General features: G+C 42.1%; 1 protein-coding gene across 1 annotated transcript; it reads right to left on the bottom strand.

The window, feature by feature from the left end:
* Positions 1-3375: 3375 nt before the first annotated feature.
* Positions 3376-10397, bottom strand: LOC123097706 (kinesin-like protein KIN-14F). Its single transcript, XM_044519519.1, has 19 exons — positions 10085-10397; positions 9813-9979; positions 9597-9725; positions 9181-9423; positions 9010-9081; positions 8831-8899; positions 8629-8724; positions 8364-8474; positions 8207-8288; positions 7608-7703; positions 7316-7489; positions 7137-7243; positions 6851-7029; positions 6575-6736; positions 6239-6492; positions 5985-6148; positions 5713-5901; positions 5098-5546; positions 3376-3720 (listed from the first exon to the last, which is right to left on the bottom strand). The coding sequence occupies exons 1-19, from the start codon at positions 10203-10205 to the stop codon at positions 3585-3587; spliced, it is 3000 nt and encodes a 999-aa protein (XP_044375454.1). The 5' UTR covers positions 10206-10397; the 3' UTR covers positions 3376-3584.
* Positions 10398-14670: the final 4273 nt, after the last annotated feature.

Below are 14670 nucleotides of genomic sequence, written 5' to 3'. Positions count from 1 at the left end.
GTGGCCCTGTAGGTTCGGTAAAACATAGACATGAACGAAACTCCTTTTGTTCAATGACCGATAGCAGAGCCGTGGATGTCCATATTGATCCCTGTGAGTACACGAATGACATTCAAGTGAACCTTTGGTTATCATGTGCTATTCCCTTTACTTCGCGATACTTTACAAAACCTGAGGTGAGATATATCGGCATCCTCTTGAGTCATACATATGCTCATTATACCGGTCTCCTCGTTACCGGTTTTGTCTTTCTTTCTCGTTGGCATGTTCCAGGATCCCCATGACATAGTCAGCTGTGTGGCCAGACGACGATCGATGCCGTCACACTAAGAGGGCCTTAAGAATATCTCTCCATCATCGGAGGAGCAAATCCCACTCTTGAGCTATATATCTAGTCCCTTGTCAAACTTTTCGATCAACCTGTAAGTTGTCGTTATGATCACCGTGTTACAGATGACATTTGAGCAACCCGAAAGTTCATCGCACGGTAAGAAGTGACTACGATACTCTCATGGTCTAAGGAATTAAAGCACACATTTAAGTCTCCGTGTTAGCAAAATTGACTTCTGACGATTGTATCTCAAAGTATAACAAACAAGTTTGGGTCAATTCAATATGCCCGTTCTTTTAACGTCATATTCTCAAAGTTGTTTTAGGACTATCGTTTGTACTTAACGGTATCCCAAGATCCAGAAAACATGATCACTAACAACGCTTGAGCTAGTCTTAGAGGTGAGACTAGGAATCATCTTTTATCGTTTATTATTCTACACGTGCATATGAGTTTTCCACTAAATCGCACATTTCAGGATCATGACAGAGAATATAGACTCTTAATTATAAACATGGAAATATAATAATACAATATTGTTGCCTCTAGGGCATATTTCCAATAGCGCAGAGCACGCCAACAGCATGCCAGCAGCACGGTCACCGCGTGCACCGACGCGTGCGAGGTGACTTAGTCTGGCCGACGTGTTGTTCTTTCATACTGGAGCTCCACTATGGTTTTGAATTGACCGAAGCTAGCCTGAGATGATCAGTGGCATCAACAACAGTTTCTGGATGGATACTTTGGGAGTTGAGTGGGATGAGCTGGCTTGGTGATTGAAGCTGAGACTTTGTCATTTGTAGATTTTGTAGGAGGGTCCACACACTGGAAAAGTTTCAAGGGGTTTAGAGAAAGTTTGAGTATAGTTCCTTCACAACTGTAAAGTTGGTACAAAAACTAGTTTGAATTCCTAGGAAAATTTGGATTGATAAATTTGGCTGAAATTTGGTGTAGGGAGGTGATTTAGGAGTATGGAGGCACTGGTAAAATTTCTTACCATTTTGGTACTCCTAAATAGTACTTCCTTCAAAGTGCTCCTCTCTGGACACAAATTTTGGAGAATTGTTGCGAGAGATTGGCTTGGCAAAAGAATGTTAATTTTGGCATGCTCAAGAGATATAGGAAGACTTAGGGCCTGAATTAATTGCAGGGATTATGGACACTTCTGGAATATAGTTTGTTCACAAACTCAAAGTGAGTCCAGAAACAAGAATTGGATGCTATGCTCACCCTGAGCATGAGATCTTGAATATTTTGCATATTCAAGGTTTATATGGTCCAAAGGATTTATGATAATTTTATGGGAATTTTTTGAAAGGCAGAAATATAGGTTGCTTCACAACCTAGGGTAACAAGACTATTCCTTTTATAGGAAAAAGAATATTAGAATGAAATAGAATTTGTGGTTGGGCTAGGATGGAATGACATGGTCTTGGTGAAGTTTTGAATATTTTAAACCATTTGGGAGAAGGAGGAAAAATTATCTCCCCAAGTTTTAAGTCCCTAGAGCCATCAGAAGAAAATCCAATGTCAAATTCAAAGAAAGCCAAATGAGTTTTTTGAAAAGAGAAGGTGCCAAAAATCAGGGTGTGAGACTCAAACGTGGGCACAAACATCAGCATGAAGCATAGACAACATCGTACATGCACCCCTCCCCCATCCACCTCAGTCTGTTATGTGATGACACGGTAACACATGACCTAAAACACCTAGGATGAATGACATGAGTAACCAAAGTGTAGGCCGAGGCAGTGAAAATATTATTCAATGACACGGAGCCGACATCAAACCACACCCAAAGCTTTCAGAGCTCCTTATTTCTAGGGAGCTTAAAGTTGAAGCTATTTCGAAATCAGGTACTCCTAGTTTCTTTTGGGTGCTTAACCATTTATTAGGTTGTTGAGGTAATAGGCAAGGAACAACCAAGATAACTTCTGATGGTGAAGACAAGACACACTTAGATGATCCACGTAAGTCAGGGTGTGCAAAACCGAACCAAAAAAAACAAATTGAACTGAAAATTCAGGTTTTTTAGGTTTCGGTTTCAGTTTTGAAATCTAAAAACCATTTGCATTTCGGTTTTTTCGGTTAGAAACCAAAAACCATTTGGTTAAACCAAATTAACCGAAATTGAGATTTTTTGGGTTCAAAAGCGTAATGGGCTGCTATAGTATAGTACTATCTAGCCCATTTAGTGCTTCAATTTACGTAATTAGCCCGACTGCTTATCCAACGTCCCTTCTTTATCCTTTTATAATTATTTCCTCCTCATTATGATATATATCATGCATTTAGACATGGAAAAGTTATGTGTTGGCTCAAAAATTCACGTCAACTTTGGTTAATTTGGTTATTACCGAAACCGAACCGAACGTAAATGGCTATTACCGAAACCAAATCGTATCTATGTATAAAACCGTATAAACCAAAGTATAAAAACCGTATAAACCATAAACCGTATAAACTGAACAGTATCAAACCCAAAAAACTGAATGCACACCCTAACATGTAAGGGGTTTCACACAATGGAGGTTTTACCTAGGTTTGGGCCCTCCCTTCTAGGGTAACACCCTACTCCTGTTGGATGTTTCTCTCTTGTATGATGTGGTTACAATGTGTGATCTTGTCGATCTGCTTGGAGCTATTGAGCTGCTAAGAACTTGCTAAAACTTGTCTAGAATTTATCCTAGCTTCTTCTTATATAGGGGTGACGAAGCAGCATGATATGATGAGAAATATTAGCACACAGAGAATGCTAACATAAACCAGCAAGCATATTCATGTGGTATTCAGATGCACTGCACTCAGTTGCTTAAAATTGGGTGAGGGAGAGGGGGCTCCATGGACATCATTTATTCATTCAAAACAATCCCAGCCAAAGGGTAGAGTGTCATTTAAGAAATTTGACAACAAGAATCAAAGCGCATTGAAGAGTGCTTTTATGAAAAGATAAAAGCGTTCAAAGAAACAAAAAAGGAGGAGCTTTTTTTATCAACAAATTTCCTTTCTTTTCCTTATATTATATATTATGAACATGACAAGAATTGCCAAAAACTCAACAATGCCTGATAGGCCAATAAAAAAAAAGGTTAATGGCCTCACACACCAGCTGCTGAGATCACAACTCGCCACACTGACACAATCAATTGGACTTATTGTCACTCGCTCCTGTACTTGAGAAAAATCTCGCAACCCCTCATGACAAACACTGAAAGAAAGCCAAGAAAAAAATACACAATCATTTTAGGAATCTCTACTTCGTACCAGAGTGTCTACCGTTTGATGAAAGCCTTCTGCTATCGCTACCACTTAAAGGTTGCCTTCCAGATCTGTTTTGTCCATTTGAGGCTTTTCTTGACGCTGATGGTATTTGGGAGTGACTTGGTGTCCTGATATAAAGAAAATGAAAGAAAAAAATATTAATCTTTAGGTAGAAAACTTGATAAGTCTTATGCAATGGTCTGCTATTCTGTCCCTGTATATCAATCCTTAATTTCACTATTTTCAAATATATCACAAAACTGGGCGAAATTAAAAGAAAATAATATGTTCAGGTAATGATTTTCTAAAGGCGTGTCCAAATAATTTTAGAAAATTCATTCAGAAGATCCAACATTAAAATTCCTATTGCCTTCTAAGAGGTGAGAGGTTATTACTTACACAACATTTGCTACCATTCAAGGGCAAGGAAGACTTTTGGTTACATATTAAATGAAGTACATCTGGGTATAATTAACTATCCTTCTAATGTATAGATCTCAACAGAAAAAATTAATTGTGTCGTGGAGCTCCTACGTTTTTTTAAAGATGCATCAATGAATTACTCCCTCTGTCCGATAATATAAGAACATTTTTGTAGTGTGAAAAACGTTCTTATATTATGGAACGGAGGGAGAACTAATTTTGCCATAAATGGTAACCTAATATTTCCATGTCAAATACAAGCATAAAATTGAGAAAGATAAGCATAGACGTCGTCGGAATCGTAAAATGTATTTCAGATACAAATCATACAAAAAAAATTGGAGTTCAAATATCTCCAAATAATTACTCCCTCCAATCCATAACAAGTGTCATGGTTTTAGTTCAGATTTGAACTAAAAAATTCTTTAGTTCGAAAGTAGATCTTTTTTTTAATATTAATCTTACAATAGTATAAGAACATGTTGTTTCTACGTTATCAATGTACATTTACAGTCATAATCATATCCTACCAAAAACATTTTGAAATGAAATACACGAAAAATCTTAGCTTCTAGTGGTAATCATATCATACCAAAAATATTATTTTGGTATTCATATGAGTCAAGAAAACAGTTTCACATGATGTAAAGGAATAACTAGAGCATCAAAAATCTTCCTTCTCTACTCACTAAAATAAAAATGCCCTTCAAAACAGTTTACTCTTGATCCATGGACGACTAACATTAAGCTCTCCTCTTACTTCTTAGGTGGTAAGTGGGCCGTCCTAACAGAGATCTTAGATGAAACAATATGTACTTGCGGATATGCGGTCCATGCTAATGAAATTCCAGAAGTCTAGAAGCTCTGTGATCAAACTTGGCAAACAACATTCTCGAAATTCGTTGTCATCCATGTTCATCAATGAAATTTTCCTCTTAAATAATGCACTGGCCAACCTGTATCGCCCAATCACTAATTTTACTAGGTGGCTGATCATGTGCTTTGTTTCCCATTCTACTAATCAAATTAATACACAACTTTGTTTGCTGTAATGTTAACTGCATTAACGCAAAAATGCTTACCTTGTATCTGAGGCCTCTCTTATTTTCGTTTGTGGTTTCTTTATCTTTGACCCACTTTGAATAACTGAACTGTTTATGCTTGAAACATTGAACTGCCAAAGTGCATCTGATTCTGAGGAATCACTCGTTGCAACGTCAATATCATCGGAATCATCAGTATTCGTTGAGCAAAATCGAGGTCTTTGCTGCTCATCTCTCAAACCTGAATGGTATCTTTGGTAAAAGAAGTCAGGAAGAGCCGTGTTGTCTCCTTCCCAATCACCAAGAGAGTGATTGTTGTTCACCACAACCTTATCTACCCAGTCCCCACAAACTGTTTCCCTCTCTTCTCCCATCTGAAAATTCACCCTTGAATTGCTATCTGGCCACGAAGGAGAATCATTTGATGCTAATAAATCCTGAAGATCAAAGCTTGGTTTCTTTTGTCTCAATTTAGGATTGGGTCTAACCTGTAGAAAAATCAAACCACACATGATTGTAGAAATACTGAATGCGTCAGCTGAAAGGACAGTGAAGTACAATCAGTGCACTAAGATTACATGCAGAACTTTTACTTCTATGTGGATCATTCAGTTTATGTGCAAGATCTGATGCAGAAGTTAATGGCATTATTACCTCTATGTTTCCGACATCCTCCATTGGTTGCCTGAAGTTAGCTTGGCCAGGCAGCAAATCACAACTGCCCTGTCGCCTATTTGAAAAAACAGGAGAAGGCATCTTCGTGTTTAATGCTTCAGAGTTGCGAGTAATGTTTTGCTCCGATCCTGAATCTTTCATTTGTAATGCTGTTTTCAGTCGAGAAATCTGAATAGTAATAGCGATTGTGAATGTCTTGAATAATAAAGGACAGTAAGAAAGGAACATATAGTATAGTAGCAGGAAAAAACCTGCTCCTTGAGCTCTTTAACTTCTCCAGATTCTTTATTAAGTCGAGCAGCACCAAGTTCAACCGTAGAAACACGCTCGGCAAACTTCAAGGTGCTTATGGTTTCTCCTACAGCATCACTTTCCGGGCTTATATGAACAAACATCAAGGTTTTGGCCTGGCCTCCTGTTAATACATTGATGTAGGACAATGAAAAACAATGCAAATTGTACTCAATAGTCTGATGTACTAAGAATTGCAGGAGAGTCATCTTACCGAGAGAATCTTGGAGGAGTTGTGTTAATTTACTATTCCTGTAGGGTACGTGAGCATTCTTCTGGGCAAGTGAAGCAATTACATCCCCTAAGGCTGACAATGATTTGTTAATATGCTGTGCTTCTTTTAACCTTTCTCCTGTGACCTCTGACTTGTCAACCCGCTCGCTGCCTGCAAGATCAACTAAATGCATGCAGCCACGGATAATGTTCCCTGATGTCAAATCTTTTCCTTGGACATGAACAGTTAAACAACTGCAAGTTTACAAGAATATTTCATTACATTCCATAATTACTTTGAAGTAATTCTGTTGCACAGAAAAGGTTGTGAAGTCACCTGTGGGAACGACTACTCCGGTCGTTTAACGCAGTGGCACCCACAGTGCGATTCCTGTGTCCAATGTTCATCAGTTCCATTACATCCATCGTCGACGCCACACGGACAAGGCTTGCATCCGGCACATTAATTCCATTTTGAGAATTATTCCGAATCTCTAATGTATATATTTGTTAAAGAAAATTATTGGTATGACAGTATAAGGATTTTCGTGAAAGCAATGTTTTAAAAAGAAACTGACACAATTTGACAGAAATATGATTTCAGTAAGGATATCTTTTGTTGAGACCATCACTGATGAGGAGATCCCTGACTTGTTCATTGTAAATCTCGATCATTTGCACAGCAATATCATAGACAAAGGTTCCTTTTCTTTTTTCAGCAAGGTTAAATAGGTCCCCAAGTGCCCGATAGTTTACACCTTGGGTTTGCTCAGTCATATTCTTGGGTCCACTCTACATAAAACCAAAAGAGAAGATGTTAAGAATAAAGAAGGCCTGCGTGATAAATAGGTATTACATACAGAAATTGTTGGCATTGTGCTATTGTCCTCACTACTCACCATTGTGAATGTCTTGCCTGATCCAGTTTGGCCGTATGCAAAGATACAAACGTTGTACCCATCAAGAACAGAGCGAATAAGGGGTTGAGTATCTAAGAATACCTCATCTGCACGACAGAATTTCCTGTGAATTTACTTCCACATAAGATACTGAAAAAAACAAGGACATGGTAAACTACCTTGAGTTGAAGATGGTCCGAAAACCTTGTTGAAGCTAAACGATTTCCGGCCATCCTTTCCAGATTTCGAAGGAGTAATAATCGTAATATTTCCATCATCAATGCAGCCCACAGTGGATGAACTTACTTGTCCAGGTAAAAAGGGTCGTATCCTACAATACACCCTGATACTACCTAGAGACATGACATACAAAAGAAATTTCATATTTTAGGCAATAATTTTTCTCAGTGTACCAAAATTTCCTTAATTGGATCAGAAACTGGGTGTAAACATTTATTCAAACAAGCATACCTTTAAGATCTTGCACTTGATTGTACAGTTTTCTATTTTCTTCAAGAACTTTGTGGTAACCGGAGGCAGCATGTGCAAGGCTAAACAGATGCCTTCCTGAAATTAATTTTGCAAATAGTGATGTGCTAAGTGAAATTATATCAAAGTAGCAGTGAACCACCGAAAGTACACTCATATACGGAAGAGGATTTGTAGCACCGGGGTGCTCCACCCCCCTATATGAACATCAAGTTCAAAAAATACAGGGAAATTTAAAAAAAACTGTGATTTTGGGATATCAAACTTCGGTGTCCAACCTACTTTCGTGTGAAATTTCGTGAAAAAATACCAGGAAATGTATCCGAGGCAAAAAAGACAAAAAAATCCTATGTACAGAAAAAAACTGTTAGAATAGATTTTAGTTCAGACTGTATTTCCTTCGCCACGGATACTTTTCCTGGTATTTTTTCACGAAACTTCACACGGGAGTAGATTGGGCACCCAGGTTTGATATCCCCAAATTCCAGATTTTTTTGAATTTTTTTGGTATTTTTAATATTCAATATTCATATAGGGGTGTGGAGCACCCAGGAGCTCCTGTGTATTTCCCACTCATATACCTAATATGTTGAGGTCCTCAGAGTACTTCATTTGTATAAACTCCATACCCGCTCTTGTTGTTTGAAGATTAGCCTTAAGATCCTATAGACAAGAAACATGAACAGCACTGTAACCGCTGTCAAGAATTATGCAAGGAAATGAATACTAAAATATTACCTCAAGATGCTTTGACTGCTGTTGGAGAATTGAGTGTTGCTTCAGTGCCACCTTCCCTGATGCTTCTTTTTTTGTTTGTTTATGCTTGGAGTAAATCTCTGATGTATCCATCTACAGAGGATAATACAAAATTTAACGTTGGGTGAAAGCCAAAAAAAATAGTAAATGGTAATCCTAACTATCACTGTTAGCAGCAGACGTACTTACTAGAGGAGTAAAACAAAAAACATTGTTGAAGCATAAAGAAGAGTAAGTTATAGCTTGCCTTTCTCTCACTAAAATTAGGAGTGGCCTCGACGAGAACCTTAGATTTGGAGAAGCATTTGGTGCTGTCTGTGCCATTTTTCAGAGCAGCTTTCACCTGTCCCAACGGATTGATTTTGGTTATCACATTGCCAATTGCAAGCACAACGTAGAAGGATACCAAAAACAAGAGACAAATACAGAGGAAAGGACACTGAACATACCAATTCATTTTGGCTCTTCAAGCGATTCTCGAATTCATCGACGAGTTTACCCAGCATCGACTCTAAGAGCTGCATGCAAACAACACAACGGATGAAAAGGGAATCCAAATGGCATACGTATGTCCCATTGAATCAGTAATAAGCCATCAAAAGAAGATTGGGGAAGCAGATTGACCAACCTGCGGAACTTCATCTGGCCTCTTGTCGGACAAAACCGCGCTGACCAGCATTTTCAGCGGACGTGACCTCGACTGTTTCAAGACAATAATGCATCAAGCCACTAAGCATTTAAGCAGATTCCATGTAACAAATTAAGACGAAAAACAAACGGGGCAGTGCATGGAGCTGACCATGTCACCGCAATCAAGATGAGCATCGCCATTGAATCCAGCATCCTCATAGGGCGCTTCCCCCTCGTTCATGGATTGGCACCTCCGGAAAGGCTCCGAGTTCTTCCTCACCAAGGACTTGCCGGAAGCCGAGGGTTTCAAGTTCCCCCCGTATTTCCACAGCCCGGTGCCCCCGCATTGCTTCCAGTCGCCGTACGACTTCAATGCCAGCACGCAGTTCACCACCCTGGCGTTCTTCCCTCCCTGCGCTCAGAAAGGCAAAAGGGAAGAAAAAAAGGCGCAATCAGGGTCACAGCACAGCTCCACGAGAGAGTGCGTCTAAAGCAAAGATGCCCGTCATAAGCGCTTTGCTGGAGCTGCAAGCAAGGCCGCGTGGGGGCGACTACGCGGCACACGGGGGCGGCCCGACAACGAACCTGCTCCAAATCGGAGGCCTCGAAGCACGGCAAGCCGATCTCCTGCGCCGCCACCAGGAAGTTGCGCACGTTCTCGAAGTACTGGAACGCCGACAGCGCGGCGCCGTCGACCGAGTCCGCCGTGACCACCTGCGCGTAGCGTCACTTGTTGTCAGCAGAGCAGAGGCGAGCGGCGGGGGCGGATCAAACTGACGAACACAACGAGTGCGCGCTTGCCTTCTGGACCGCGCCTGGGTGGACCCTGTTGAGCGCGCTGCAGAGGATCTGGCCGTTGCGCAGGCCGAGGCGGAACTCCTCCTCCGACGGCTCCTCCGGCAGGTCCCGCCCGGCGACGGCCCCCACGGTGCGGCGCAGCCACCCGGCCGCCTCGTTCCGCCTAGCCGCTGCAGCAAGCAGCGAAGCAAACTCATTCAGCAACAGGCGCGCACGGCACAAATAACTGAAAAAACAGGTGGCGACGCGAGAGCGGGCGGGAGGGGAGCGCTGACCGGCTTCCCCCGTCCTGCGCGAGGCGAGGTCGCGGTCGCTGAGGCGGCAGCCGTGCTCCCGCAGCACGTCCTCCACCACGGCGGCCGCGGAGAGCGAGAAGAGCGACGCCGCCTCCGCCATCCGGGGCGCCCGGTTTTCGGTTTGAAAAATGGACGGTGGAATTAGGCCGTCGCGGAGTCCATCAACGCTCTCTTTCTCTGCGTGGTGGTTTTGTGGGGATGGTTATAATGGAGGGAGGGGAGCCGGAGAGGTGGGAGCTTTGTGGGTAGCGGCGACGCTGCTTGCCCGCCTGCTTTCCTTTCGGCTCCTTCGGGTTTAACAAACACAAACAATTGTGGTTAGTGGAGCGGAATGGGGATTTATATATTTCTCGTCCTCCCTTTCGCCTCCTCCGCCTTTCGTTCTCTTCGCCGTTCTGGGGTTTTGTTCGAGTAAAATGCACTCTGCTCTCCACGGCCATGTTGATTTGATTGCTCTGCCTCCGCAACTATTCACTGCTTTTTTTACACTGCTAATCGCTGTCATTTCTTTTCAATCTGTTCAGCTAAGACAACAGCCAACAATAAGCAGTTATTATGATTCTTTTCCAATATGATATGATCCTTGCAGGTAGGAGCGCCAACAGATGATTTGACTCTTGATGAAACATACGGTGGATCCTTTTAAAAATGGGGGATCAAGTACTAAACCAAATCAATAATGTAGGACGTGGAGTTAATTTTAAAGAAAGCATGTTGGGGCAGTGTAGGGCGTGTACAATGGAGTATTCTAAAGTTTAAAACAAATCTGAAAATGAATAGAAATGTATCTTTTTTTAACACAATACAGACGCAAGTGCTCATATACACGCGCATACACTCACCCCTATGAACGCACACACGCACAGCCTACCCCTATGAGCACCTTCGAAAGACTGAGCTGGCATATCATCTTGAAATTTATGAAGTCAGCGTAGGCAGAGTCCCTCTAACCATCCAACCACAGGTTGGTTCGCGAATAGAAATGTATCTAGGATGTATAATACATTTCTGTAAGTTTTCATGTTGGAATGTGTTTTGGTGCAAACTACATATTAATGGGATATTTGGTTTGTGACTAAGATTGTCTTAACTTGCCACGCCTAACATTAGGCAAGTTCGATCAATTTATGAGTGTGTTTGGTTCAAGCCTTACCTTAGTCAAAATGTTTTTTGCCACACCAGGGCTTCGTATCATACACTCAAAAGCCGCGGCAAGATTTCCTTACGCTGCGGTTGGATGTCTGTATTGGAGGCCTCTGTATTGAATTGGTTTCAATACCAAGTCAATAAAGAAATTGTAATGGACATGAATAAAAAATCGATTGTTTGGATGATGTATTGGATCGATTTTGGACCGTTGTTCCGGTTCGAATGCCAAATAGCCGAATTGAAAGTTTGGGAATACGAAATCCAATTCAGGACTTCAATACGAACATCCAAAAACGGCGTTAGACTCGTCAACTTGTGGCTCTCATTTTATTTAGCCAAACTTAGGCAAGCTTGGCGAAAACAAGTGTATGCCGACTGTGACATTGCAAGATCTGGAACCAAATAGCCCCTAAAATACAAAATCATGTGTTTCTAGCACATGCACCATTCACTATAAAAGTTTATGATTTCTTTTTTTTGTCCAGCTCACACCAAAATGTATATCATGAAATTTTACAGATATGTAGTGTACATATCTATATACATCTGCATTTTTTCTATTTTTTTAGAAATTTTAACATATGATTTTCAGTTTTCAAAAAAATTGAGATAATAATAATGCCACAAAGGTTGTTCCTACATGTTCCCGAAAAAAATGCCACACAATTGCTTGCTTACATTTTGCGAAAACGTACATGTCTGTTTACACAGGGGGTATATATACTAGTACCTGCCGCCTAGCCGTTGACAAGGTCGTGTCGGCGTTTTTCGATGACCCACAACATGACTTTACCCATTTCAATACTCAAACTCGGTATATTTGACATACTAGTAAGCCAAGTCACACGACTGATATACTTTTAATTCAGAAGAAAAGGATTGGTACTTCTCCCCACTCAAAATGCATGCGACTTTGCCAATTGGAATGCCAACTGTTCTTCGACCCATAATTTGTTTTTCTGCCATTTTTGTTCCTAGGCTAGGATCATTCCGTCCAATCGTACGTGCACAGGACACGGGGACTATATATAGGAATGAAACGTCAAAAGAGCAAAGTTTTTGGCAAGTTTCACGTACCATGAGCGAAATATGACCAATGCAGGAAATGAATGGGAGATGGAGTGTTACACTCAGCCGTACCTACCGTGGCCATCACTAACTAACTTTGCAGTGTACGAGTAATCATTATTTTCGTTGTTGCGTGGGGCAGCGTACGATTAATCTCGGGATCACCACCAACTCAGCATGTTTGACCTTGCCTTGCGTTACGATCCACCCAACCCGTAGGGCACTCATCGGGATAAGAAGGGATGCCACGAGATTTTTTTTCCAGCTACAGTAGTTCTTGAGAAAAGGGATTTCAGCTCGTCTTTTAGTTATTTGGCTTCTTTATTCCTTGTTTTAACAAAAAGAAATATTTACGTTTGAAGTGCATGCTGTCATTAGTGCTGCTATGTAATAAACCAAGGGTATTCAGTTCGCATCTAGCTTATCTCCTCCACGAGCAACTCCTCCGTTCTCGCCTCCTTGCGCCGCCGCTGATTCACCTTGTCTTCAGTGGTCTTAGGACCGTGGAGGCATGATGGACCTCGGCCCTTGCAGGTGCGAGGGTTCCTGCTTTATTTTTAGGTGTATTTTTAGGGTTGGTTAGGATTTGTGTCCTGTTTAGGAAGACGAGACGGCGGCGGCTCTCTGTAGTCGGAATAAGGTCCTCCCTGCCTAGTCCCCATTCCGACAGTGCGTACAACATTCTCCGGAGGCATGTGGAAGTGTGTCTCCGGCGGATCTTGTGGGATTCGGTCGGTGTTGGTCTTCGATGGATCTTCATAGATCTAGTCTTGGCGCGTCTACGTTCGTGTGTCTATAAGTTGGATTCTTTCTATCTACGCTTCTCTTCATCGGCGATGGTTGTTGTTCTGGTCCGTTGGTCCTGTGGGGCCTTAGCATGATGACTTTTCGACTGTCTACTACAACAAGTATTGCCCGGCTTCGTTGAAGGAGGGGTGATGATGGTGGCATGCCTTTGACTTACTTTAGTGCTTATAGTCGTTGCTAGGTGATCGATGAATCTAGATATATTTTTTGTTATTTCCGCTGTTTTTTATACTAGCATGATAGTTAATGATTGGATTGAAAGTTTTTTAAAAAAAATGCATGCTGTCATTAATTGCCTGTCGCATGTTCCCGTGAATCCCACTCACGCTCGAGAAGTTTCAGTGCGATGGGGGTATTAGAGCATCCCAATTGCTTCCACAAAAGTGAAGCACAATTATTACCGTTTTGAAGCGTAGATTAGTATAGTTATGTTTTTTTCTCGTAAAGCACAATTGTATTCCTAGCGTGAAAGTTGTTGGAGAACGTAGCATGCAATTTTAAAAAATTTCTTACGCTCAAGTAAGATCTATCTAGGAGATGCATAACAACATGAGGGGAACATTGTGTCCACGTACCCTCGTAGACCGAAAGCGGAAGCATTAGTTTAACGCGGTTGATGTAGTCGAACGTCTTCTCAATTCAACCGATCAAGTACCGAACGTACGGCGCCTCCGAGTTCTGCACACGTTCTGCTCGATGACGTCCCTCGAACTCTTGATCCAGCAAAGTGTCGAGGTAGAGTTCCGTCAGCACGACGGCGTGGTGACGGTGATAGTGAAATGATCCGCGCAGGGCTTCGCCTAAGCACTACTTGAATATGACTGGAGGCGTAAACTATGAAGGGGGCCGCCGCACACGGCTAACAATGTTTGTTGTGTGTTCTAGGCACCCCCTCCCCACATATATATAGGTGGGAGGGGGAGGCGGACAGCCATGGGCGCCCCAAGTAGGAGGAATCCTACTTGGGGGCCTCCTCCAATTCGGCCTCCCCCTTTCCTTATCTTCGGAGGGGGAAGGAAAGAGGGGACAGGGGAAAGGAAGGGGGGATCATATTCCCTCTATTTCCTTTCCTCCTCCCCTTTTCCTTTCTCCACTTAGGCCGGCCCATATGGGGGCGCACCAGCCCCTTAAGGGCTGGTCTGTCCCGCCCTTGGCCCAATAAGGCCCATATCTTTGTCGGGGGGTGCCTGGAACCCCTTCCGGTGACCCGATACGTACCCGGTACCCCCAGAACACTTCTGGTGTCCGAATACTATCATCCTATATATGAATCTTTACCTCTCGACCATTTCGAGACTCCTCGTCATATCTGTGATCTCATACGGGACTCCGAACAACATTTGGTCACCAAATCACATAACTCATATAATGCAAAATCGTCATCGAAACGTTAATCGTGCGGACCCTGCGGGTTCGAGAACTATGTAGACATGATCGAGACACATCTCTGATCAATAACCAACAAAGGAACCTGGATGCTCATATTGGTTCCTACATATTCTACGAAGATCTTTATCGGTCAAACCGCAATGACAACATAC

Source organism: Triticum aestivum, chromosome 4D, assembly GCF_018294505.1.
Source record: "Triticum aestivum cultivar Chinese Spring chromosome 4D, IWGSC CS RefSeq v2.1, whole genome shotgun sequence".
NCBI lineage: Eukaryota > Viridiplantae > Streptophyta > Magnoliopsida > Poales > Poaceae > Triticum > Triticum aestivum.
The sequence above is the reverse complement of the archived record's forward strand: the minus strand, read 5'-3'. Positions and strand labels throughout refer to the sequence as shown.